This window comes from Canis lupus, chromosome 16, assembly GCF_048164855.1.
Source record: "Canis lupus baileyi chromosome 16, mCanLup2.hap1, whole genome shotgun sequence".
Classification (NCBI taxonomy): domain Eukaryota; kingdom Metazoa; phylum Chordata; class Mammalia; order Carnivora; family Canidae; genus Canis; species Canis lupus.
In genome coordinates this window covers 39187352-39212333 of record NC_132853.1, presented here as the reverse complement: position 1 = coordinate 39212333, position 24982 = coordinate 39187352, and the positions used below count along the sequence as shown (strand labels likewise).

General features: G+C 38.0%; 2 protein-coding genes and 1 long non-coding RNA gene across 4 annotated transcripts; 2 read left to right on the top strand and 1 right to left on the bottom strand.

The window, feature by feature from the left end:
- Positions 1-941: 941 nt before the first annotated feature.
- LOC140607512 (uncharacterized) lies at positions 942-9158 on the bottom strand. Of its 2 annotated transcripts, none has more exons than XR_012009511.1 (3): positions 9022-9158; positions 2869-2969; positions 942-1641 (listed from the first exon to the last, which is right to left on the bottom strand). It is a non-coding gene; the product is annotated as an uncharacterized lncRNA (long non-coding RNA). The 2 variants fall into 2 exon arrangements; XR_012009510.1 differs by having other exon boundaries at positions 2894-2969.
- Positions 1228-6843, top strand: LOC140607511 (keratin, type I cytoskeletal 26-like). Its single transcript, XM_072782204.1, has 8 exons — positions 1228-1752; positions 2407-2489; positions 2876-3032; positions 3164-3325; positions 3434-3559; positions 3937-4154; positions 5584-5651; positions 6408-6843. Exons 1-8 carry the CDS (start codon positions 1324-1326, stop codon positions 6557-6559), a joined length of 1395 nt encoding a protein of 464 aa, XP_072638305.1. The 5' UTR covers positions 1228-1323; the 3' UTR covers positions 6560-6843.
- An 8180-nt stretch (positions 9159-17338) lies between the features above and the next one.
- Positions 17339-24506, top strand: KRT25 (keratin 25). Its single transcript, XM_072782203.1, has 8 exons — positions 17339-18020; positions 18523-18605; positions 19029-19185; positions 21660-21821; positions 21905-22030; positions 22421-22638; positions 23241-23308; positions 24133-24506. Exons 1-8 carry the CDS (start codon positions 17592-17594, stop codon positions 24240-24242), a joined length of 1353 nt encoding a protein of 450 aa, XP_072638304.1. The 5' UTR covers positions 17339-17591; the 3' UTR covers positions 24243-24506.
- Positions 24507-24982: the final 476 nt, after the last annotated feature.

The following is a 24982-nucleotide window of genomic DNA, read 5'->3' as shown; positions in this document are numbered from 1 at the left end:
CTGTTGAGATGGTCTGAATTACAGTTTTATATATATTTGGTCAAAAAAATCCAGGCATTCTGGCCCACCAATTATTATCTATCTTTCAGGAGCAATAATGTTGGGTGTTTCCAAATTATTTGATACTCAGAGCATTGAAAAATCTCATTCAGAAAAAAAAAATAGTTTCAAAACAATCTAAACCCATAATCAGTAACTAATCAATTTGTACCATTATAAATCATAGAGACTTGACCCTGTCTGACATGTTCACTTTATTATAATAATTTAAATAATTAACATTTACAAAATGTTTGTGCCCTTCAGACTGTTTTACAGTCACTAATTATTTAAACTACCCAACATGCAGTGTTATTATTTTCTTTTGCCCAAGAGGGAAATGAAGCACAACCAAATGGAACGACTTCCCATGGGCATTAAGAAAAGAGAACGAAGAGGCTGCTTACCTATAACAAACAACTAATCTTTCATCTCGAGTACCATAATTATTGGTTTCCTAAGGAGGGATGAAAACACATCTCTCCTTCATATATCTTACTCCTTAATTATCAATAGGAAATTCCAAAATAATTCTGAATACTTAAAATACATAAATTTAAGCTAAAAGGCAGTACGCAGTATTTTTGAGGTAGAGAAATGAATTATTTGGAAACTTAGAAGTTTGTTGAATGGATACTCTCCTAGACTAAGCCAAGAAATCTCAATACAAATAGTTTTCTGACACTGCCACATATTCATTAATTTCAGTTAAATTCATAAGCAAAGTGTTGCAGGACTTCTCTTACTTCTGTTTCAGCTTTAAAAAATCAATTAAAAAATTCCCACTACCAACAGATCACTGTATATTGAGAGCATCTAATATTAATAAGAAAGGAAATGCCCAATAAAGCATGAACAATAGACATACTCCATCAACATTTGCAGGAAAAAACCAGTGGAGATTTCTCATGTGAATTATTCTTTATTATCTAGAGGAAAAAAAAACTAGACTCTCTTCCAGAGGTCAAAAAGATGTATGTTTACTCACATTTAATATTGACCTTTGAAACTATGATTTAGTATTACTCGGCCAGGCACCTTTTCATAGATCAACATACCCTTGGGGCACCTTTCCACCTACAGACTGGACACAATTAAAAATCATCCAATTATGAAAAACAACAATTAGGGAGCAAGTAATTTTTATTACAGATTGAAAGTCAAGACTGAAAGAACCTACTGAGACCTATAAAAGGCCAATGGAGATCACTTCTTCACTTCTATGGATGGTGTGCTTTTGCTTTGCTCCTTGCTGAGAAAGGGTCACTCCACTGTACTGTCACCATGTCTTTTCAACTTTCTAGTGGAGCTAGGAGAGTCTGCTCACGAGCTAGCCCGGGGTGGCTGTCTGGTGGCGGTCCAGGCTTTGGAGCTGGGAATGTGTGCCGTGGATCTGGAGCAGGAAGTAACATTTCTTGTGCTCTTGGGAGCATTTCTTCTGGAGGAGGTTTCTATCATGGTGGTGGGGGTGTCTGTGCTGGTTTTCTGGGAAATGAGCATGGCCTCCTTTCTGGGAATGAAAAGGTGACCATGCAGAACCTCAATGACCGCCTGGCGTGCTACCTGGACCATGTACGAGCTCTGGAGGAGGCCAATGCAGACCTAGAGCAGAAAATCAAGGCCTGGTATGAGAAATATGGGCCTGGTTCTTGCCGGGGACTAGATCATGACTATACTAGATATTTCTCTATCATTGAGGATCTTAAAAAGCAGGTAAGAAATATGGACTTCCATAATTTTACTATAGACATTGGGTGTACATAACCTAAAAGAGACAAAATATAAATTATAAAGTGCTTAAAATTTTGACATGATGGGGCAGCCCAGGTGGCTCAGCGGTTTAGCGCCACCTTCAGCCCAGGGCCTGATCCTGGAGACCTGGGATGGAGTCCCACATCAGGCTCCCTGCATGGAGCCTGCTTCTCCCTCTGCCTCTGTGTGTATGTGTGTGTGTGTGTGTGTGTGTGTGTGTCTCAGGAATGAATAAATAAAATATTTTTTAAAAATTTTTTGACATCATGTAGAATTTGCTCACTCTCCATTCCCAGTGCTTAAAGCAGTGTCTTGGGGGAAAAAAATTATATAATTAAAGACAAATAGTTTCAAAACATATAACCACCTTGTTGATCTTATATTTAGCTCATATTTTTAAATCAAGAGTATAAAAGTATCTGTAATTGTAAAAACTTATACTTTGCCTCTTAAGCTCTGGCTATTCGTTATCTGAAGAAAAAGCCAGATTCCTTTCACATAGAAAAAAATGACACTAAAGCAGATACTTGATGGGTTGTGAAGAAAGAATCACATTGAAATCTGGACTCGCCCTTAACTATCAGCACCTATTTTTGTACAATCTATCCTATTTAGATTATTTCTGTGACCACCAGTAACTCCAGCATTATACTACAAAATGACAATGCCAGACTGACCGCTGATGACTTCAGGCTGAAGTAGGTGAAAATAATGTAATTAATTATAATAAAGGTAAAATACTACAGTTGGAGTAAAAAAACAGACCTTTTGCTTTAAAAACCGAGATATGAGACTAAATCACTGAAGAAATTAAATGTGCCCTTACAAAAAGAGCTATCATAAATTTTAAACATTTTGATTTAACTACAAAGCACAGTGGATGATAAAAACTGAAGGCACAACTCCTCCAAAACAATCACCCTAAATCAGTAGGTATTCCAAAGTGTATCATCTCTTTGCCGATGTGGTAAGTTTCAGAAGCATGGACAGAACATCCTGTCTTTTGGTATATGAGATGTTGGAGAAAGTTAGGCTTTGCACCTGCCTGGGATTACAATTCTCAAACACTTTACTAACCTTTCAGGTATGAAAACGAACTTACTCTACACCAGAGCGTCGAGGCCGACATCAATGGTCTTCACAGGGTTCTGGATGAGTTGACCCTTTGTACAACTGACCTGGAGATACAGTTTGAAACACTCAGTGAGGAATTGGCATACCTCAAAAAAAATCACGAGTCGGTGAGGGACCCCACAGGTGGCTTCAGATAGTATCTGATTTCATTCCTCTCAGGTCCACTGTTCACTTCAGAGCAGAGGGGGAATATCGGTCAAAATTTTACCTTGGGTGTTAATACTGATCCCTTTTCCAGGAAATGAAAGTCCTGCAGTGTGCAGCGGGCGGGGATGTGAATGTGGAGGTGAACGCAGCCCCAGGTGTGGACCTCACAGTCCTGCTGAACAACATGAGGGCCGAGTATGAGGACTTGGCCGAGCAGAACCGCAGGGACGTGGAGACCTGGTTCAACGAGAAGGTATGTCTATGGCAATGACATAGACAAAGGTATGTCTATGGTATGTCTATGTCTATGGTTGGTAGACCACTGAGCTGGTCACTAACCCTTCTGATGATTATGCTACAGAGTGCTTCACTGCAACAGCAGATTTCTGATGATGCAGGAGCGGCCACCACAGCTAGGAATGAGCTGACGGAGCTGAAACGCAATCTGCAAACCTTGGAAATAGAACTTCAGTCAGTCATGGCTACGGTTCGTAGGAGTCCCCACTGATTTGAATGTGTGTGTGCATGTGAAGAGATAAATGTACTTCTAACAAAGTATATATAACTAATCGCATATAATTTAATGTGTATAAAATGTGGTAGATCATAAGAACATTGTCCCTAAACATGACTTCTGACTTAACAATCCCAAAACTTAAAAATCAAACTTTTCTCAATGGGGAGAAAAATGTTTGTTTGTTTGTTTGTTTGTTTGTTTGTATAAAGAATTCTGGTTTACGCTAATTTTTCCATTGAAAAGATTTAGACTTTGTTCAAATGCTTTTTTCCATCTTGAGAATGTTTCAAATATGAACATGCCATTTATCTGTTACCCACACAAGCCTTGCTTTGTTCTTCCTTCAGAAACATTCCTATGAATGCTCCCTGGCCGAAACGGAAGGCAATTACTGCATCCAGCTCCAGCAAATTCAGGACCAGATTGGAGCTATGGAGGAAGAACTGCAACAAATTCGCACAGAGACAGAAGGCCAGAAGCTGGAGTATGAACAGCTCCTTGACATCAAAATATTTTTAGAGAAAGAAATAGAAACGTATTGCAAATTAATAGATGGAGAAGAAAGGTAAATACTAACTTGTGAAAAAAAATCATCTCACATCAACTAGATTTTATTGGAATCCACGTACACCAGTATCATATCCTAGAACTTCCTACTGTAAGGATCATATTCATCTGTGGTCTCAGGAATTTATTATTGCACCCAAGTTAAATGAAAACAGGCAGCCATATCAAATGTCCAAGTATGTGAGGTGTGTGTGTCTACAATAACACATAGGATGCTTAAATACCCAATGTTAAGTAATCCCTGTACTCCAGGGGGAGTGATTCTGTGATTTAATGTTGGAGCACATTTCCTTTAACAACACACTCTATATTATTGGTGCTTCACTAGTGACCACATGTGCACCCTGTATGAGGTGAGCTATTACATTTTCATTTGAAAGATGAACAATGACTATTTCATTGGCGAAGTCACCATAGCTTGGTAGCCAAGAGCAACAGCCCTGGAAATGTAACCGTGGGTGAATGTGAACACATGGCTTAACCTCTTTATTTTTTTTTTTAATTTTTTTATTTATTTATGATAGTCACACAGAGAGAGAGAGAGAGAGAGAGAGGCAGAGACACAGGCAGAGGGAGAAGCAGGCTCCATGCACCGGGAGCCCGACGTGGGATTCGATCCTGGGTCTCCAGGATCGCGCCCTGGGCCAAAGGCAGGCGCTAAACCGCAGCGCCACCCAGGGATCCCGGCTTAACCTCTTTAAATCCCAGTTTCCTTATTGGTATGATTGTGATGACACCAAAACAACACTTTGTGTTCATGACCATAATGCTTCACTGTGTAGGTAAAGTGGTCATGAGAGTGGCTTGCACCCAGAAGGTACTGGGTAATCATCAGTGTCTGTTACCACTAAATGCTTGCCCATGGTCCATAGCAGGAGTCCATACCATCTCCTGCATCTTCCAAGGCTAGTGTCAGCCCTCTACAATCTATTTGCATAGGAACTCAACAATGATGCTCCTTGGAACAAAGTGCTCATTACAGCATTCCTTATTCACTTCTTCCACTATACATTTCATGCCATGTTCTGGCTAAATTTTTACACTATACTTCATTTTCAGTGGTGTAAACTGATTGCATCATCACTCTATATTTTCTACAGCACTAGCCCACCGCCTTCTGCATTGTGGCATCCTGAACATCTTCACTGGCCAGAAGACTCACTGAAAAGTCAGAGTCAGAAACTGGAGTCCCCAGATAGTGAGACAAAAGAGATAGCTGGTCACAAGGGGATTTCTGACCATAAACACTCATTTACTCTCTCCCTTCACTATACTGGGGTCATGAAAAGCTTACTTATATGTCTTTTAAACATAAGAGGAATTGAATCCTGTGGAAACCAGAACTCCAAAACTTTTATTCCCGATTCAGTTATTTATGAGCTTCCTCATGAAAGAAAAAAATGCAACAATTACTCTTCTCTTCACAGAAAAAGCAAGTCCACATGCTACAAATCAAAAGGACGTGGGCCCATACATTCTGAAAATCAAGTCAAAGGTACAGAAGGTTTTTTTACTTGGTATAAATCTTTTCAACTCTAGCAATTTTATTAAATAAGTCGCTTATTTGTAAACTAAATCAAATTGTTCTAAGGTTAATTGCAGTGAATGAAGAAATCAGGGGTCATTATAGCAGCTGGGTTTTTTTAAAAGATTTATTTATTTATTCATGAGAGACACACAGAGAAAGGCAGAGACACAGACAGAGGCAGAAGCCAACTCCCCAAGAGGATCCCGATATGGGACTCGATCCCAAGACCCCAGGATCACACCTTGAGCCAAAGGCAGACGCTCAACCACTGAGCCACCCAGGTGCCCCATTATGACAGCTTCTTAATGGTTGCATTTTTATATTCCTGTAGAACAGGCATTGTGAAATTTCTGAAATGGAGACTCAATCCCCAAACATTTTTCTTACCTAGAACCTATTATTTTCCCAGTTTCAATTCTTTGGTGAAAGAGCTACTGTATTTTAAACCACAAAAGTAGGCCAAGTTGGCATTTAAAAGAAGACATTACTTGCCTCAGGCCAGTACTGACCTGATAATTAGGTTGCTTTAATCTACATTTTACTTAAACTTTCAAACACTCATTGTTCTAAAAGACAGTGGTAAATATAAGATAGTTCTGGGCCTTGCTGAGCAGTCTTCAAACACAGTCTTGCAAACACTATTTTTTAGAAGCATACCATTGTGACTAAGTACCTTTCAGCCTATTAAGAATGAGTACTAAATTTGCATTTATTTTATTTTAGACTCAAAAGAAGAAATTGTTGTCAAAACAGTGGTTGAGGAACTAGATCAACTTGGTAATGTCCTTTCATTGAGGGTCCATTCAGTTGAAGAAAAATCCTCTAAAATAAGCAACATTACAATGGAGCAACGAGTGTCTTCTAAAGCACCATAGTGAGAAAACAAGTTATTTTAAAAAAACAAAACAAAACAAAACAAAAAAAAAAAAAAAAACCAGAGCCTGCCTTTGCAAAATCCCACTGGCCAAATAACCCAAGGAAATAATTCATTTCTGTTCTTAAAAATGCAAGGGCTAGAATTTGTTTTCCTTCTCTTCTTTTTCTCATGTTCTTTCCATGTAATCCTTCTCAGGAGTAAGAAAAATCTTGTTCTCATTATTTTGTTTCTATTTCAGGGTACTTTTTGGGCACTCATTAAAAATTTTTCTGTTGCAAATTATTTCTGATGAATCTGGTGCTTTTGAATTTCTACAGTTGATCCCAACGTGACAGTACTAAGAGTAGGTTGGTAAAATAAAGTGCCTCACACAGTCACATTTACTTCAATTCATGATTAGATAAATTGGATAGAGCACCAGACCTAATCTCTGGTCTCAAATCGGCCCCTGATCAATCATATAAATAACTAGATCTCCTTGGGCTTTTGTGGATGGAAAAGAAGAGTATCCCCGTTGATCACTAGGATTTGTTCACCTTTATAATGGCCAGTCTGCATGGGTGTTCAGTTAACATGAGTTTGTTGAATTTGAATTTTGATAGCTATTTTTCCATTTTGCAGTACATTCATCTTTCTGCTCCAACCCCAGGGGAGAAAGCTTACTGGTTCAGAATAGTGGAAGAATTCTCAAAAACAACAACAAAAATACATGTTCAAGGAACTGACTGACTCTCTAGAATCCAGGAGAGATTCAGGACTTAGAAGAACCAAGTATGATGGTGAACCAGTCTGAGAGATAAAGCTGAGAGCAGGGTGACTGACAGGTGAATTTACCATGACAGAAATGCATAAGCTTCAGATCCCTCATCAGTGCAGGAAAGGCCCTAGCATTATGTTTATAGAGTCATTTTTTTAAAACTGTTGCAAAACTAAGATAACTTTAGCACCATCAATTAAGTCTCCTATCTCTTTCCACTCCAATTTCTCCTCCATCACTCTTTCCCTCATGTCTGGGGTGATCTATCATGTCTAAGATGGGGTGACCATACAATGTATTATGCAAATGTAACATTTGAGAGAGAGTTAAGGATGCTACTAACCAGATGTTTTAGCAGATGTGAACTGACCTATTTTGGCATTTACACATAAAGTCACCCTAAGTCAAGAGGAAGTTAAAATGAGTGTGATGGAATATATTAATGACGTTCTCATCATTTCCATGGGAGGCTTCCAGGAATATTCCTACTGCCCACTGTGCCCATGCAGTATCATATTATAAAGGAACAAGGTTGCAAGTTGTGACATGAACAAATCCTATAACACCCAGGCCCAGAAATATGTAGATAACAGAAGAGATATAAGGTATGAAGTGTGTGGAACAGAAGCTCATCTATGGAAAAATCTTTTTAGTCATCAAATGTGTAAAATTGTGGAGAATTAATTTTCACTGATGCCTACTAAAGACAAAAATCTCCTTCTGTCAGGAATGTAATGGGTAATGTAACATATTTATTGTTTTTAGTATTGCTCTGTGCTCCTTATATACAAGAATTTTTATAAATTTTATTTTTGCACAATTCCTATAAAAATCTTCACATATGACAACTCCATACTTATGAGAATTGCATTCCCCTGGGAGTGAGCACAAGGCATATGGCTCTTTATAACTCATTTTAATGCACTCTACAGAACACTCCAGAGAAAGAGCTCCACAACTATGTGGACAAGCTGATTCATCTTGTGGAGGTCAGCCAACCTCCCTCTTCCCCACTTCAATGCTTGCACACTGAGCCCATTGTCAAAGTGGCCATTGTGACAAATATGGAGGCTATAGCTCAGACTCCATCTCTCTAAGGCTGGTCAAGTTATTGACCTGCCATCAGCAGACATAGAAACTGAATATATTAATGAATATTCATTCCATAGAAACTTTTTTTAGAAGGAAAACTAATCATATGCTGTCAGGATGATTCTGCTGAATCCCTTTATCTTGGAGGGAACAACAAATTTTCCTTAACAAAAGTAACACATTTCATTCAAATATAGGTTTGCCTATCAATTCCTGCTAGCACTACCATCTGAGGAACAAAAATTGAGTAAGCTTCAGGCCCTCAGAACAGGCCCTGGATCTACCCCTAGCAATTGGTTTAAAGTCAGAAAGCTTCCAGAAAGATAGCTTCCAGAATGGCTTCCAGAAGGATAAAACAGAGACAATTGGAGTAAAGCAATATCAGAAGAGATAAAGAGCTAAAATTTTTCCAGAACTGATGAAAGACACCAGTTCACAGATTAAAGAAGTCCTATGCATTGAAATAAAATGAACTGTACAGGAATCAGATCACAGTAAAGCTGAAGACAAGATAAAAAGAAATTCACATATGGATAAATCATAGTGAAACCACAAAACAATGAAGATAATAGAATATCTTTAAAATCAGGCAAATGGGGAGAAATGTTTACCTTCAAGTGAGTGGCAGCAAGAATGAACGCCAACTTCTCAGCAGCAACAATGGGAATCCAAAGGACAGTAGAAGGATATCTTCAATGTGCTGATAGAAATCCTAAATGCCAATAAATGTATGAGTGTTCAACCTCACTAGCAATCAGAGAAATAGAAACTGAAACCACATGAGATACCATTATCTAACTCCCAGCTTGGCAAAACTTTTTAAATATTTGGCACAATTTATCCATTCTACTGTTGAATTGCTTCCAGTTTGGGACTAGTATGAATAATACTACCATAAACATTCTGTACATGGCACCTACTACATGTGCATGTGTTTCTCTAGAGCACAACCCACATAAATGCTATCTACAAGATTCACTTCAAACATACCAAATACAGGTAGATTGAAAGTAAAAGAATGGTAAAAGATATATCATGAAAACATTAATCCAAAAAAAATTATTTTTACTTTGTAAATACATGGGGTGATGGATATTCTTGACTTACTGTGGTGATCATTTTATAATATATACATATATGGAATCATTATGTTTTACACATGAAATTAATACAATGTTACATGTCAATTATACCTCCATTTTTTTAAAAAATTTAATTTACTTTTAATAAATCAGGAGTGGCTGTATTAGTATCAGACAAAGCAATCCTAAATATATAAAACAAAAACTCTCCCAAACACATGAAGCAAAATCTAATAGAGTGGAAAGAAGTAATAGACAAATCCATTAGAATGCATATTGCATTATTGCATTTATGTAATATTTGTGAAATAAAATAATTACAGAGATGGAGAACAGATTCATAGTTGCCAGAGGTTAGAGATTGGGAGGGAGGAGCAGGTGTGGTTGTAAAGGGGTTAGCATAAGAGTCTTATGAAAATGGCACGGTTAAGTATCTTGATTATGGTAGTGGCTGCATGAGGCCACACATGTGTAAAATTGCATAGAGCTACAACATATCCACTTGCACACACGCACACACACACACAAATAAATGTTTATATAACTGGCAAAATCTGAATAAACACTATGAATTGTACTAATGTCAATTTCCTGAATTTAATACTGTACTACAGTTATCTAAGATGTTAACATTGGGGAGCCTGGGGATCCCTAGGTAGCTCAGCAGTTTAGCGCCTGCCTTCAGGCCAGGGCGTGATCCTGGAGTCCTGGGATCGAGTCCCACATCAGGCTCCCTGCATGGAGCCTGCTTCTCCCTCTGCCTGTGTCTCTGCCTCCCTCTCCCTCTCTCTCTCTCTCTCTCTCTCTCTCTCTCTCTCTCTCTGTCTCTGATGAATAAATAAATAAAAATCTTTTAAAAAAATATTGGGGAGCCTGGGTGAAAGGTGTACAGAACCTCCCTGAATATTTCTTCATAGACTTTTGGACTTTACTGTAAGTCTATAAATATTTCAAAACATTTTTTTAATTATAGAAGAAAAATCTTTATAACTCTGGTTTAGGCATAAATTCATTAGACATGACATCCAAAGCATGATTTCAAAGAAAAATATTCATTTGGACACCATCAAAATTAAAAAGGTGTGCTCTTTGAGAGACATTATTTAAGAAAATGAAAAGACAAGACATGGATTAGAGAAAATGCCTGAAAGTTATCTATTTGATAAAGTACTGCAACTAGAATATATAAAGAATATTCACAACTCAATAGTAAGAAAGCAGGGATGCCTGGTGGCTCAGCAGTTGAGCAACTGTCTTCAGCTCAGGGTGTGATCCCGGGGTCCCGGATTGAGTCCTACATCGGGCTCCCTGCATAGAGCCTGCTTCTCCCTCTGCCTAGGTCTCTGCATCTCTCCTTCTGTGTCTCTCACATGAATAAATAAATATAATCTTTAAAAATAGTAAGAAAACAAATCTGATACATAAACAGGCAAAAGAACTGAACAGCTGTCTCACCAAGGGAGAGATATGAATGGCAAATAAGCATATGAAAAGATGTTCACCATTATGAGTTATTAAGGAAATGAAAATTTAAACCACAGCAAGATACCACCACGCATCTATTAGAATACACAAAAAAAATATATTTTTAAAGCTGGCAATACTAAGTGCTGGTAAGGATAAGGAGCAGCTAGGACTCTCATTCATTGTTGATGAAAATACAAAATGGTACAACCACTTTGGAAAACATTTTGCCCCAGTTTCCTATAATATTAAACATACCCAGGGATCCCTGGGTGGCTCAGTGGTTGAGCATCTGCCTTTGGCCCAGGGTGTGATCCTGGAGATGGGATCGAGTCCCACATGGGGCTCCCTGCATGGAGCCTGCTTCTCCCTCTGCCTGTGTCTCTGCCTCTCTCTTTCTCTCTCTGTGTGTCTCTCATGAAAAAATAAATAAATAAATAAATAAATAAATAAATAAATAAATAAATAAATATTAAACATACATCTGTATATATGACCCAGCAATCCCACTCCCTCATATTAAATAAAATCAAACTTACATTCACATTTTAAAAAGCCTCTATGTGAATATTTATAGCGGCTTTATTCATATTCATCATAAACTGGAAACAACTCATGTCCTTCACCTAGTAAATGGATAAGCAAACTGTGGTATATCAAAAATAAAAAGGGAAAACTGTCCAATAAAAATTAACAAACTTTTAATACACTCAGCAGCATGAATGCATTCAACTGTATTAGTGCTAAGTAAAGAAGTCAGACACAAAGGATAAATGGGCAAGAAAAGCAATCAATGTTGCCTAGAGCTGGGGCTATGGGCAGAGGTTGACTACAAAGGGATACAGAAGAATTTAGGGAGGGGGTAAGGGAACTGTTCTATATCTTGACTGTGGTAGTGGCTACATGACCATGCATTTGTCAAAACTTATAGAACTGTATGCTAAAAAGGATGAATTAATAAATTTGACCAAAAAGAACTGGCAAAAACATTTTAAGGAATCTATCCTAAAGAAAAATGTAAGTTCAGCCTTATCAATAATAGCAATAAGCTGAAAACAATCTGAAGGTCCTTTAATAAGCTAGTGGTTAAACAAATTACTTAATATTAGATTTTGCTCTGAGTAATAGTAACAGAATAACAGGACTTTACACTGTTAGAAGTTTATTTCTTTCACACATAAAACTCCAGAGATAGAGCATTCAGGGCTAGGATGACATCTTTGCACCAGAACATCATCAGAAACCCAAGATGTTTGCAGTTTCCCACTCTACCAGAGCCAGGATGTGGCCCTGGTGCATGGTCCAAGATGAAGCTTCAACCATCCAATTCAGCCATCACACCCATGCTGGCAGGATAAAGGAAGGTGAGAAGATGGGACAAAGACTTGTGTCAACTTCTTAAAGTCTCTAGAACATGCCACATATTCTCCCACTTCCATCACATTGGTTAGCTTAAGGACATAGCCACAGCTAGCTGCAAAGAATGCTGGAGAAAGTAGTCTTTATTGTGGGCAGCCATTGCCCAGTTAAAAACTGGGGGTCAACCAACAGCTTCTGCAACATTAGGCACCTATTTGTGCTCTGTGGCGTATTATGTAAGGTAAACAAAGTTACAGAACAGTGCATATAACACAGATGATTCACGTATGGCATTTGTGTATTTACCTGCTATATATGTGTGCAAATGCATAGAAAACCATTTGGAAGGGTGAAAACATCTGGAAGAGTCAAGTAGTCACCTGGAAGAGGAGGGAGGACAAAAGTGAGGAAGGACTTTAATGTTTTACTTTATACTCTTAGATGTATGTTTTCATGCAGAACAGAATTGTGGTTACCAGGGACTGGAAGGTAGGAATATGGGATAGGATGGCAAGAGGGTACAAACTTTTAGTTATAAGATGAATAAGTTCTGAGGATCTAACATGTAGCGTGGTGACTAAAGTTAATTATACTGTATTGCATTCTTGAAATTTGCTGAGAGTAGATCTTACCAGTTCTCTCTCTCTCTCTCTCTTTCTCTCTCTCTCTCACACACACAAAGGTAGCTGTGTGAAGTGGTGAATGTGATAATAACTTGATTATGAGAATCATTTTACAGTGTATACACATATCAAATCATCACATTGTACAGTTTAAATACATTACAATTTTCTTTGTTCAGTATGCTTCAATAAATCTGGAAAAAAACAAAAACTGGGGTGAAAAGAATAAAATGTAGCAAAAGTGACCAGAATCACTATGCAAATATCAATTGTATTTCTTATGTAGTAAAGTTTATCTAGAAAATGTGATTTCTAAAAGATATCTTTAACAACAATATCAGATAAATAACTGGAAATTATGCTAGAAAATGATATGAAAGCACATATGGAAACATAACTTTCTACTGAAGAACATTAAGGAAGATCTCAATAAATGGAAATAATACTCAATCTTTTGGCTAGACATACGCAACATCATAGGGATGTCAATTTTCCTCAAATATCTTTCTAGATTTAAGGCAAATCTTAGGATCTTATTGTATATAAAAAGCTGATTTTATTTTTCTCCATGACATTTGTTGAGAAGAGAGAGAAAAGGGGGCAGAAGATTTATTTGAAGCAATAATAGTTGAAAACTTCCTGAATCTTTCTGAAAGAGAAATCCAGATCCAGGAAATACAGAAAACCCCCAAGAAAACCAATCCAAAAAGGTCTGCACCAAGACACAAAGTAAATAAGATAGCCAAAGCAATGATAAAGAGAGAATTTTAAAATCGGCAAGAGAAAGGAAAGCATTCCATACAAAAGAAACCCCATAAGGCTATCAGTGGATTTTTCAGCAGAAACTTTGCAGGCCAGAAAAGAGTGGCATGATATATTCAAAGTGCTAAAAGGAAAAAATCTGCAGCTAAGAATACTCTATCCAGCAAGATTTTCATTCAGAGTAGAAGGAGAGATTGAGTTTCCTAGAAAAACAAAAGTTAAAGGAATTCATGACGAGGAGCAAAATCAGCCAAATCCCCATCACACACAATGTCATTGGCCTGTTGGTCCCAAATCCACAGTTCAGCCCTCTTTTGCCAGAATTATCATGCACTGCCAGACACCTACTCACTGCCAAGTCAACACATCTTCACCTCAGATCAACAAGGATTCAAACTGACACTCTTCCCCTCAAATCCCAGCCCCTGTGCTCAAGTTTGTGCACAAAAGTGGGCATAATTATAATAGCAGAATGAAGCAACCCAAATAGTGACACAATTCTGTGGAATATATAATGGATAAAAGGAGTGTGCTAGGCTGAGAACATCTCCAACAAGCACATCAAAGAACAAAACATACAGTGTGATTCTGGTTACTAAAAGAAACAAACCCAGGAAAAAGTAAAACAAGACAAAATCAGAGAGGAAGACAAACCATAAGAGACTCTTAATCATAGGAAACAAACTGAGGGTTCCTGGTGGGGAGGGGGGGTTGGGGAATGGGATAACTGAGTGATGGGCATTAGGGAGGGCACCTGATGTAATGAGTACTGGGTGTTATATAAGGCTGATGAATCCTGAAACTCTACCTCTGAAACTAATAACACACTGTATGTTAATTAACTGAATTAAATTTTTAAAAAAACAATGCCCTCAAAAAAAAAAAAAGCTGATTTTAAAATTTATATAAAAGAGGAATGGAGAAAGAATATTTGACTTAACATTGACTTGATGGTGTGGAGTTGGTGTTCTTGCCTTACCAAATATCATGTTATATTTTGGAGCAATTGTGACTAAAATGTCATGGTTCTGACACAAATAGAAAAATAGTACCAACTGAACCCTCACCTATATGAAGATTTTATTGAGGAGGCATTGGACACTTTCTTTATGACAACATGGCATTGCAGGGAAAGGATGGTACCATTTGGTAAATATGCTGAAGTAATCATTATCCATATTTTTTTAAAAAAAGAAACTTGATTCTATATCAAACAATAAAAACAAGAAAAAAAAGAATAAAAACAAGAATACTTAAAAACGATTCCAAACTACCAAAGCCTTACATGGGAAATGCAAAATGAGTAAATGTTTAGAAAACAATATAGGAAAATATTTGTATGACCTTGGAGAATTAGTCATTTCTTAGATAAAAGAATCATGAATTTAACTTAAATTTTTAAAAATGTAAAAAATAAAATAAAATGTGCTAAAATAGAATTATTTCAGACCCCCCCCCCAAAAAAAAGAATCACAATCCAAAAATAAAAAAGAGTGATAAATTCAACCTATTTAACAATGAAATTATAACGGGTTAATATCCAGAATATATAACAAACTCCTACAACTCAACAACAACAAAAAACAAACAACATGAATTTAAAAATGGGCATAGGATCTGAATGGACATTTCCCTAGGTAAGATACTCCAGTGGCCAACAAGTACATGAAAAGATGCTCAACGTCATGAATCATTAAGGAAATGCAAATCGAAACTATCATTAGATACCACCTGATATACATTAGGATGGCCACTATCAAGAAAAGAAATAAAGAGAAAAGAACAAAGGTTGGTGATGATGTGGAGAAATTGGAACCCTTGTGTACTAGTGATAGCAATGTAAAATAGTGAGTTAATATGGAAAGCAGTATGGCAATTCCTCAAAAAATTAAAAATAGAATCACCATATGATCTAGTAATTCCACCATGGGGTATATTCCCATGAGAAATGAAAGCAGGGATTCAGACAGATATTTGTTTTTTTAAAAAATAAATTTATTTTCTATTGGTGTTCAATTTGCCAACATACAGAATAACACCCAGTGCTCATCCCGTCAAGTGCCCCCCTCAGTGCCCGTCACCCATTCACCCCCACCCCCCACCCTCCTCCCCTTCCACCACCCCTAGTTCGTTTCCCAGAGTTAGGAGTTTTTATGTTCTGTCTCCCTTTCTGATATTTCCTACCCATTTCTTCTCCCTTCCCTTCTATTCCCTTTCACTATTTTTTATATTCCCCAAATGAATGAGACCATATAATGTTTGTCCTTCTCCGATTGACTTATTTCACTCAGCAGAATACCCTCCAGGTCCATCCACGTTGAAGCAAATGGTGGGTATTTGTCATTTCTAATGGCTGAGTAATATTCCATTGTATACATAAACCGCATCTTCTTTATCCATTCACCTTTCAATGGACACCGAGGCTCCTTCCACAGTTTGAAGACAGATATTTGTACATCCATGTTTGTAGTAGCATTATTCACAACACCCAATAGGTGAACTCAACCCTAATGTCTATCAACTAATGAGTGGATAAACCAAATATGGTATATACAGGTAATGGAAAATTATTTAGTCTGATAAAGAAAAGAAATTCCGACACATGCTACAATATGGTTGAAACTTGAAGACATTTTGCTAAAGGAAATAAGCCATGGGCAGCCCAGTGGCTTAGTGGTTTAGCACTGCTAAACCAGGGCACAACCCTGGAGACCTGGGATCGAGTCCCACATCGGGCTCCCTGCGAGGAGCGTGCTTCTCCCTCTGCCTGTGTCTCTGCCTCTCTTTCTCTCTGTGTCTCTGAATAAATAAATAAAATCTTAAAAAAAAAAAAAGGAAATAAGCCAGTCATCAAAAGATAAATAATGTATGATTCCACTTATCCCAAGTGCCCAGAACAGTGACTGGCGCATAACAGGTTTTAAATAAGTATTTGTTAAATGAAGGAACGAATGACTCTGTAACAGCCTCACACCCATAATAAGCATTCAGAGAAATTCTGTCCACAAGTCAAATTCCAGATGTCTCAAAAATTTCCAAAATATTCAGGGTTTTCAATAAATATATGGGAATCCACACCCAGTAAATAGTCTACTGATAACTTTGACCTAAACTAAACCACAATAAAATAAAAAGAGGAAATATTTCCTGCCAGGTTTGCCTCAGGTTTTGCAGGGTCAGGAAATATGTTAATGTCCTTCCGAAGTCCCACAACACATAACAGCAATTAGGGGTGTGTTCCTAATTGCAAAATGGATAAGAGAAGACAACTATCCCCAAACCTAAGTAAGTGTCAACAGAAGATGATGCATGTCAGCCAAAATGGAAGTTAACTTCCCATTAGAAACAGTGCCAAGAAGGAGGGGGAAACCAGTGATTGGAAGGACCATTTAGGGGAATAACAGTTACAAGTCTGTTCTCTACTTATGTGGAAAGAACTGTGGAAAAAAAAAAAGTAGAAAAAGTCTCAGAAACGTCAATATCTATTAGCATAATAGCCCCAAACCATGAAGCCAGATTTTTACTGTGTGCTGGACTGATGAGTCTTATCTTCTAAGGACATAAGTGAAAAATGACTCACTCGCAATTTAAAAATGTATCAAGGAAACACATTGCTCCACCCAGACCCATTTCTCAGATAACCACCAACCTGAGGGCAACTGCCCTCCTACAGAAAGGAGCCCAGCTAAGTTAGTTACTAATTAGGAAAAATCATCCAATTACACTGACTTGCTGAGGCTGGCAAGCCATGTTTTACTTTATGTAGGCAGAATTTCATCTAGAACACACTTGAGAATTATCTATAAAAAGGCAAACAAAGCAGTGGAGACGAGGAGGCACTCCATTCTGGCTCTCTCCAAGACAGCTGTGCAACGCGTTTGCCCTGATACCATGTCTCTTCGACTTTCCGGTGGATCCAGGAGGTCCTGCCCCCGTCCTACTGCAGGATCCCTCAGGCTTTCTGGCGGGACAGCCGGCTTTGGAGCTGGCAATACTTGCAGCATGCCGGGAATTGGAAGTAGTTTCTCTTGTACCTTCGGGGGCAGCTCATCAGGAGGAAATGTAGGGGGAAGCAATCTCTGTGCTGGCTTTACACTGAATGAGGGGGGTCTCCTTTCGGGCAACGAGAAGGTGACCATGCAGAACCTCAATGACCGGCTGGCCTCCTACCTGGAGAATGTGCGTGCTCTGGAGGAGGCCAATGCTGACCTGGAGCAGAAGATCAAGGGCTGGTATGAGAAATTTGGGCCTGGTTCTTGCCGTGGTCTTGACCACGACTATAGTAGATATTTCCCGATAATTGATGATCTTAAAAATCAGGTAAGAAATTACACCTCATGATTATTTTTACATACTTTTATTTCTAAACATTCTTTTCCTTTCTTCACTGAATACTAAAAACATTTCTCATCATTATATGTGATATCTTTTTTTAAAAGATTTTTATTTATTTGAGAGAGTGAGTGATAGAGCTTGAGCAGAGTGAGGGGAAGAGGGAGAAGGAAAAGCAGACTCTGCTGAGCAGGGAGTCTGACCCGGGGCTTGATTCCAGGTCCCAGGGATCTCGACCTGAGGAGAAGGCAGATATTTAACCAACTGAACCATCCAGGCACTCCTACCTTGTGTAATTTCTTAAAGGGAATTTCAATTTAGCATTGGAAATAAGCATTCAGTAGATTCAGCTGGTGAACCTCATGATAAAAATGTCACTATCTTAGTAACTATATTATTTTTTATTATTCCCATTCCCTAATCTTAAAAAGAACTTTTGTTTTATGGTTGTGATAAATTGCCCTTTAAAAGTCAAATTCCCCATTTCCAGATCATTGCTTCCACCACCAGCAATGCTAATGCTGTTCTGCAGATTGATAACGCCAGGCTGACAGCGGATGATTTCAGACTCAAGTAAGTAGGCTCAAAGAGTGAAAAAGATACCTGGGAATTAACACAAAGCATTAAATTTAATTAATTTTTTGAGACTTCCATTAAATATTACCAACTTTTATTTCAACACTGGTAAAACACTTGGATTTAAAACAAGCAGAATGTGAAATAAAATAAACTGAATATTACTACTTTTTTATATTTTGGCTATGAAATATAAATTATGAACTGCTATAAAAGCAATGTCCAATCCTCTAGTTCATTTTCTACCAAAGAAATCCCTCAAATTAAAGAAAATAACCATTATTATGCAATATACTTTGAAAATGTCTCTTGTGGCCAAATCTGCCACTTCAAAACTCCAGGATTCTAGCACTTGATCATCAATTGGTGACTATTTCTCCCACTATATGACATGCTAGAAAATCATTAATATTCCTTAAGGTATGAAAATGAGCTGGCTCTTCACCAGAGTGTGGAGAGTGATGTCAATGGGCTACGCAGAGTTCTGGATGAAATCACCTTGTGCAGAACAGACCTGGAGATTCAGTATGAAACCCTCAGTGAGGAGATGACTTACCTGAAAAAGAACCATAAGGAGGTAAGAACTGCCTATGTGCATTTTGCTATCCCTCTGCAGACACCATCCATCTGGGAGAAGATAATGCGCTTGACTTTTAAATAAGAAATGGGTAGTGATCAAACCATTGTCAGAGAGGCATGAGGCATGAGTTGTCTTGAAAAATGGCAGTGTTTGTACAGATTCACCCTAGTTCTCTCACCAAGTTTCCCATGGGAAAAGAAAAAAAAAAGAATCCTGTTTTCCAGATTAATCAGCATTACAAGAGTAGTGTTTGGCTAGGTAATCATAGCTAAATTAAAATTGGACAGGTAAGAGATTACATCTAATTACATAAAATAAATATACTGAAAGGATATCCTAAGAAAACTAGATCTAAACTTCTATATATTAGTGGCAGACTTTAAACACTTAAACATTTACTTTGTATACACATTAAATATATACATTTAATATTAAGGTATATTCTTAATAAGTGTGTCTATAAAAATAGTGAGACTGAAAATAAATTGTATCAAAGTCCTTTCTTCCAAATAAAGAGTATACTTCAAAGCAGTCACTGTTGGAAACTAGATAAAAAATCATATAGCCACTTCTTTGGGATCGCTTTTAGAACCACTGTCTTCCAGGGGGGTGGGGATCTCTATTCTTTGAAAATAATTTACTATTTTTAAACAGCCAAAAGGCTTCTATAATCAAGCCAAATACTTAGAGCAGGAGGTTAGGCTAAAAATGCTACTTGATTAGCCATGAGCCTGTCTTGTAAAAATAACTGAGTTAAGAACAATATATGGGTTCAAGCATGGGTATAGCCCATTGTTGTCACTCAACAAATTTTTGACAAATTGAATGCCATCGATTTTTTTTAATGCCTCAGTTACAGACAAACCCAAATGCTTCTCTTTTGTCTTTTTCTGCTTGAACTAGGGGAATGTTCACTAAATCCTTGGAAGTAAAAACCACATCTGGTACTAGAGAAGATTTGGGACCACCAGGGAGGAAAGAATGCTAGAATCACCTAAGGGACTTGGGGCAAGAGGGAAAGGAAATCTCATTATTAATCATCATAAGGACCAATCCAAATCCAGGACATGGGTGGGGAGGAGAATTTCTGCAGTAGAGACATAAGTTGAACCAAATGATTTCAGTATACTCAGTCTTAGTGGCGATGTCTGCCAACCTCAACCTTGTACCTCCCAAGAGCACACACTGCAGATGTAATAACAGGTGGACTTTGACTGCAAAACTGATATTCCAACTCCTACTATGATGACAATGATCATAATAATTAACATTTATTTAGCATGTATACACCAGGTATACTGTTGGTCATTTTACTAATCGTTCTTTCACACTTTTCAACAACTAGACAAGGATTTTTATCCTCTACTTTCAGATAAGAATATGAGATTTAAAGATGTTAAGCAACTTTCTCAAGTTCACCCAGCCACTTCAAGGTAGAACCATTATAACACTGTAATATCCCTGTGTAAGCTTAATAAGTTCTTAAGCAGTTAGGATTCTTTAGAGGAGGATGTGTGCTTCCTTTATTAATTATAAATGAATATATTTATAAGTCTAAACAAATAAATAAACATAAATATTTATAATTATTCCAATTGTTCAGAATTACTCAGACTCAGCCCCTCCACCCTGTCCATGCTGTGTTCAACATCTTGCTGAGTCAAGAACACATCAAAGCTGCTCACTAAGTGGAATGAAGATCAGTCCACCAAGGTGGAGACGTTTCACCTGTAAATGAGTAGAGCAAGAGATGATGGCTAATTCATTTTAAATACCTTTTTAAAGACTTTTTATTTATTCATTTGAGAGAGAGACAGCACAAGCATGGGGAAAAGCAAAAGGAGAGGGAAAAACAGACTCCCTGCTCAATTGTTAGCCAGATGTGGGGCTTGATGCCAGGACCTGGAGATCCTGAGCCAAAGGCAGACTTCAACCACCTGAGCCACCTAGGCAGCCCTCTAATTTTAAATATCTTAAGAATTTTCATTTGAAAAAGGAATTAAGACTTTCTGTGCAACAGAACTAAAACCCACGAATTGGAGTTATAAAAAGCAGGACTTGGGGCACGAGGGTGGCTCAGTGGTTGAGCATCTGCCTTTGGCTCAGGTTGTGATCCCCAGGTCCTGGGATCGAGTCCCACATCAGGCTCCCTACAAGGAGCCTGCTTCTCCCTCTGCCTATGTCTCCGCCTCTCTCTGTGTGTCTCTTATGAATAAATAAATGAAATCTTAAAAATAAAATAAAAAGCAAGACTTTGGTTCACCATTTGGAAGAGCTCCGGAGCAATTTAAAAACTCTCTCCTTATGAAGCAGGCTCCTTCGTGAGATGGGAAACATAAAAAGTAGAGGAGGGTCACTGCCCAGCCCAGGAGGTGAAGCCAGATGAACTACAAAAACCCTTTCAAAGCTAACCCTCTAGGCTTTCTACAATATTCCCCGCATTTCTGAGCTGCACAGTTTTCTGCCTCTAGGAAATGCAGGTTCTGCAGTGCGCGGCGGGAGGGAACGTGAACGTGGAGATGAACGCGGCGCCCGGGGTGGACCTCACCGTCCTGCTGAACAACATGCGGGCCGAGTACGAAGCCCTGGCTGAGCAGAACCGCAGGGACGCCGAGGCCTGGTTCAACGAGAAGGTGAGTCTTGCCCCAAAAAAGATCCCTTTGGATTTGTGAGGGTCACAAAACTAAGATTTGTTCCCTCCCTTCTACTGTTTCAGAGCGCTTCGCTGCAACAGCAGATCTCTGAGGACGTCGGGGCCACGACCTCAGCTAGGAATGAATTGACGGAAATGAAGCGCAACCTCCAAACACTGGAAATTGAACTTCAATCTCTCTTAGCCACGGTATGAAAAGGACAAATTCTCACCATCTCCTGGGGTATCATTTTAAATATGTGCCATTTGGTTTTAAAGCCCTTAACCATGGTAAAAAATATATATATCTATATATCTCCATGTCTGTTTATGTAATTAACCTAGAACACAAGAATAGGATTTTACATAGAACAGCTAAAACAGCAACACTAACATCTCTAGCTCATTCTACCAAAAAGAGAGATGTGCTCCTTTTCGAGAATGTCAGAGTCTTATTAACTATGTAAAATCAAACACAATTGTAGACAAAATTAACAAGAGAAGAAAGTCATCTATCAGAGCAAATTTCTGCATACCCATCTCAGGGGGTATGCATCTCAGGGGGTATGCATCTCAGGTTTTTTTCTTGTTTCCTGACAGAAACACTCCCTGGAGTGCTCCCTGACTGAGACCGAAGGCAACTACTGCACACAGCTTGCCCAAATCCAGGCTCAGATCGGGGCCCTGGAGGAGCAGCTGCACCAGGTCAGAACCGAGACGGAGGGCCAGAAGCTGGAGTATGAGCAGCTGCTCGACATCAAGGTCCACCTGGAAAAGGAAATTGAGACCTACTGCCTCCTCATCGGTGGAGATGATGGGTAGGTAAAATAATTTACAGGGAAGATGTCCTGTAGTGAATCCACTTGATGCTTAGATCCCTGGAAAGTGACCATAAACTGACATGACTGCATTTATAATCATGAATGCTCAATGTTAAACCTAACACATGACCACCAAGATACAAATTATCAACATCTTACAAAACCAAAATGGGACAAGCCCTGTATGAAAGGTATGACAATTAAAAATATCACCTCTTGATACTAAAGCAGAATAGTTCCAGCTGTATAACCCACTGCAACTGTCCTCACCAAACAGCTAAAGAAAATGCAAGAGCAAAGTTAGAATAGAAAGGGTTCTGTCTAGGGGCTCCTGGATGATTCAATTTGTTGGGTGTCCAACCCTTGATTTCAGCTCAAGTCATGATCTCAGGGCCATGGGATCAAGCCCCACATGGGGCTTTGTGCTGAGCGTGGAGCCTGCTTGAGATTCTCTCCCTCCCTCTCACTCTGCTCCCCCCACCCCCTCACTCACTCACTCTTTCTAAAATAAAGACAATCTTAAAAAAAAAAGAAAGGAAGAAGAGGTTCTCTCTAAATCACTCTCTTTTGTGAGTTTCCAACAATATGTGTGTTCACAGGGCTTGCAAGTCTGGAGGTTACAAGTCTAAAGATTATGGATCTGGAAACGTGGGAAATCAAGTCAAAGGTAATTAAAATGAAATTCTGTTTTTATGCTGTGCTGTTTCATTTGTAATGTCCAGCTTGGTTGTTTTTATATTCCCAGGGCTTAGTAAGAGTAGATATGATAAAGGTTTATAGTACATATATCAGCATGTGCTGGGTGTCTAACTTTAGTGATATGTGTTAATTTAAACAAAGTAATATGTCACCATGCTTTTAACCAACCAAGAAAGCAAAATTCACCAAAAGTTCATCTATTTGTGCTTACTGCATAGTCCATCCTATTAAAAATCCTATTATTCTTTTAACTGATATAATTTCTTATTCAACCTTTTTTTTCTATTTTTTCATTGTGGTAAAATACACAGAACATAAACTTTACTGTCTTAGCCATTTTAAGGGGACAGTTCAGTGGCATTAAGTACATTTATATTGTGGTACAACCAGCAACACTATCCATCTCTATAACTCTTTTCATCTTGCCCTATAACTAGTAAACAATAGCTCCCCATTTCTTCCTCCTCCCAATCCCTGGCAACCACCATTCTTCTTTCTCTCTCTAAGTATTTGACTACTCTAGGTCCCTCATATAACTGAAATCATACAATATTTGTCTTTTTGTGCTTATTTCACTTAGCATAATGTCTTCAAGATTCATCCATGTCATAGTATGTGTCAGAATATTTTTCTTTTGAAGGCTGAATAATATTCCATTGTGCATATATACCATATTTTGTTTATCTATTCATCCTTTGGTAGACACTTGGGCTGCTTCCACATTTTAGCTATCCTGATCTTATTTATCCTTTTTCAACTCTCTAAAATCTCCTTTTAAATTTTAATTTTTAGATCTGGCCAAAGCCATAGTGGTTAAGAAAGTTCTGGAGGAGGTAGACCAACGAAGCAAAATACTTACTACTAGGCTCCACTCCCTGGAAGAGAAATCTCAAAACAATTAATTTAAGACACAAGAGGGAGCATTTGCCAGATACTCTCAAAGAAGAGAGAGCATTATGTCTGGAAAAATGAGCAAGCCTAAGAAAAATGCCTATCTTATTTTCTTTCTGTTACTGAAATATAAGCACCGTCTGGGCAATCAATAGTGGTATTTCCCCATTCGTCTGAAAGAATGTCACATACAAATATGATGACTCACTTGACTGCCCTACAGAAAATGTTGTCAATTCTTTGTATTCAATAAACCTTCTTCCTTTAGCAAGTTACCACCTATGGTTTGCCTTGTCTTTAAAACGCTTGTGTCTGTGGTACAGAGGTATGAACACCTAACAGCTTTGAATTTATATGAAATGTTTTACAAAAAGTTGACAGGCTTCCCCTCTAGATTTTCATGAGGCTTTCCCAATAATTCAAAATAAGATAAACTCAGAAGGAATAAAATACTTCCACTTAAATCCCCAATCTGCCTTAATCCCCAAGCCTCTTCTCTTTCATAATAGCTTTGATGTATACATTTCAGGTTCATCTGTAAAATAATAATACTACTTATCTCAAGTGGTTATTGTAAAGGTTAAACAAATAAATTATTGGATCATGCACTTATGGAGCAAGCATTCAATAAATGCTTACTCAGTTTTTAATATTCGATATTTATAATGATGAATTTTCAAATCTCATTTCCTTTTTTAATATGTATTTAAACAATATTCCAAGTACAAGAGGTTAAGCAAAAGTTCTGGTT

What these genes read in the sequence shown, in the direction of transcription:
- LOC140607511 (XM_072782204.1), top strand. Translation starts at nt 1,324, where the DNA reads ATGTCTTTTCAACTTTCTAGTGGAGCTAGGAGAGTCTGCTCACGAGCT. An exon ending in TTGAGGATCTTAAAAAGCAG is followed by an intron (nt 1,753 to 2,406) that starts GTAAGAAATATG and finishes TATCCTATTTAG; the next exon opens with ATTATTTCTGTGACCACCAG. An exon ending in TTCAGTCAGTCATGGCTACG is followed by an intron (nt 3,560 to 3,936) that starts GTTCGTAGGAGT and finishes TTCTTCCTTCAG; the next exon opens with AAACATTCCTATGAATGCTC.
- KRT25 (XM_072782203.1), top strand. Translation starts at nt 17,592, where the DNA reads ATGTCTCTTCGACTTTCCGGTGGATCCAGGAGGTCCTGCCCCCGTCCT. An exon ending in TGAAAAAGAACCATAAGGAG is followed by an intron (nt 19,186 to 21,659) that starts GTAAGAACTGCC and finishes TTCTGCCTCTAG; the next exon opens with GAAATGCAGGTTCTGCAGTG. An exon ending in AGGCCTGGTTCAACGAGAAG is followed by an intron (nt 21,822 to 21,904) that starts GTGAGTCTTGCC and finishes CTACTGTTTCAG; the next exon opens with AGCGCTTCGCTGCAACAGCA.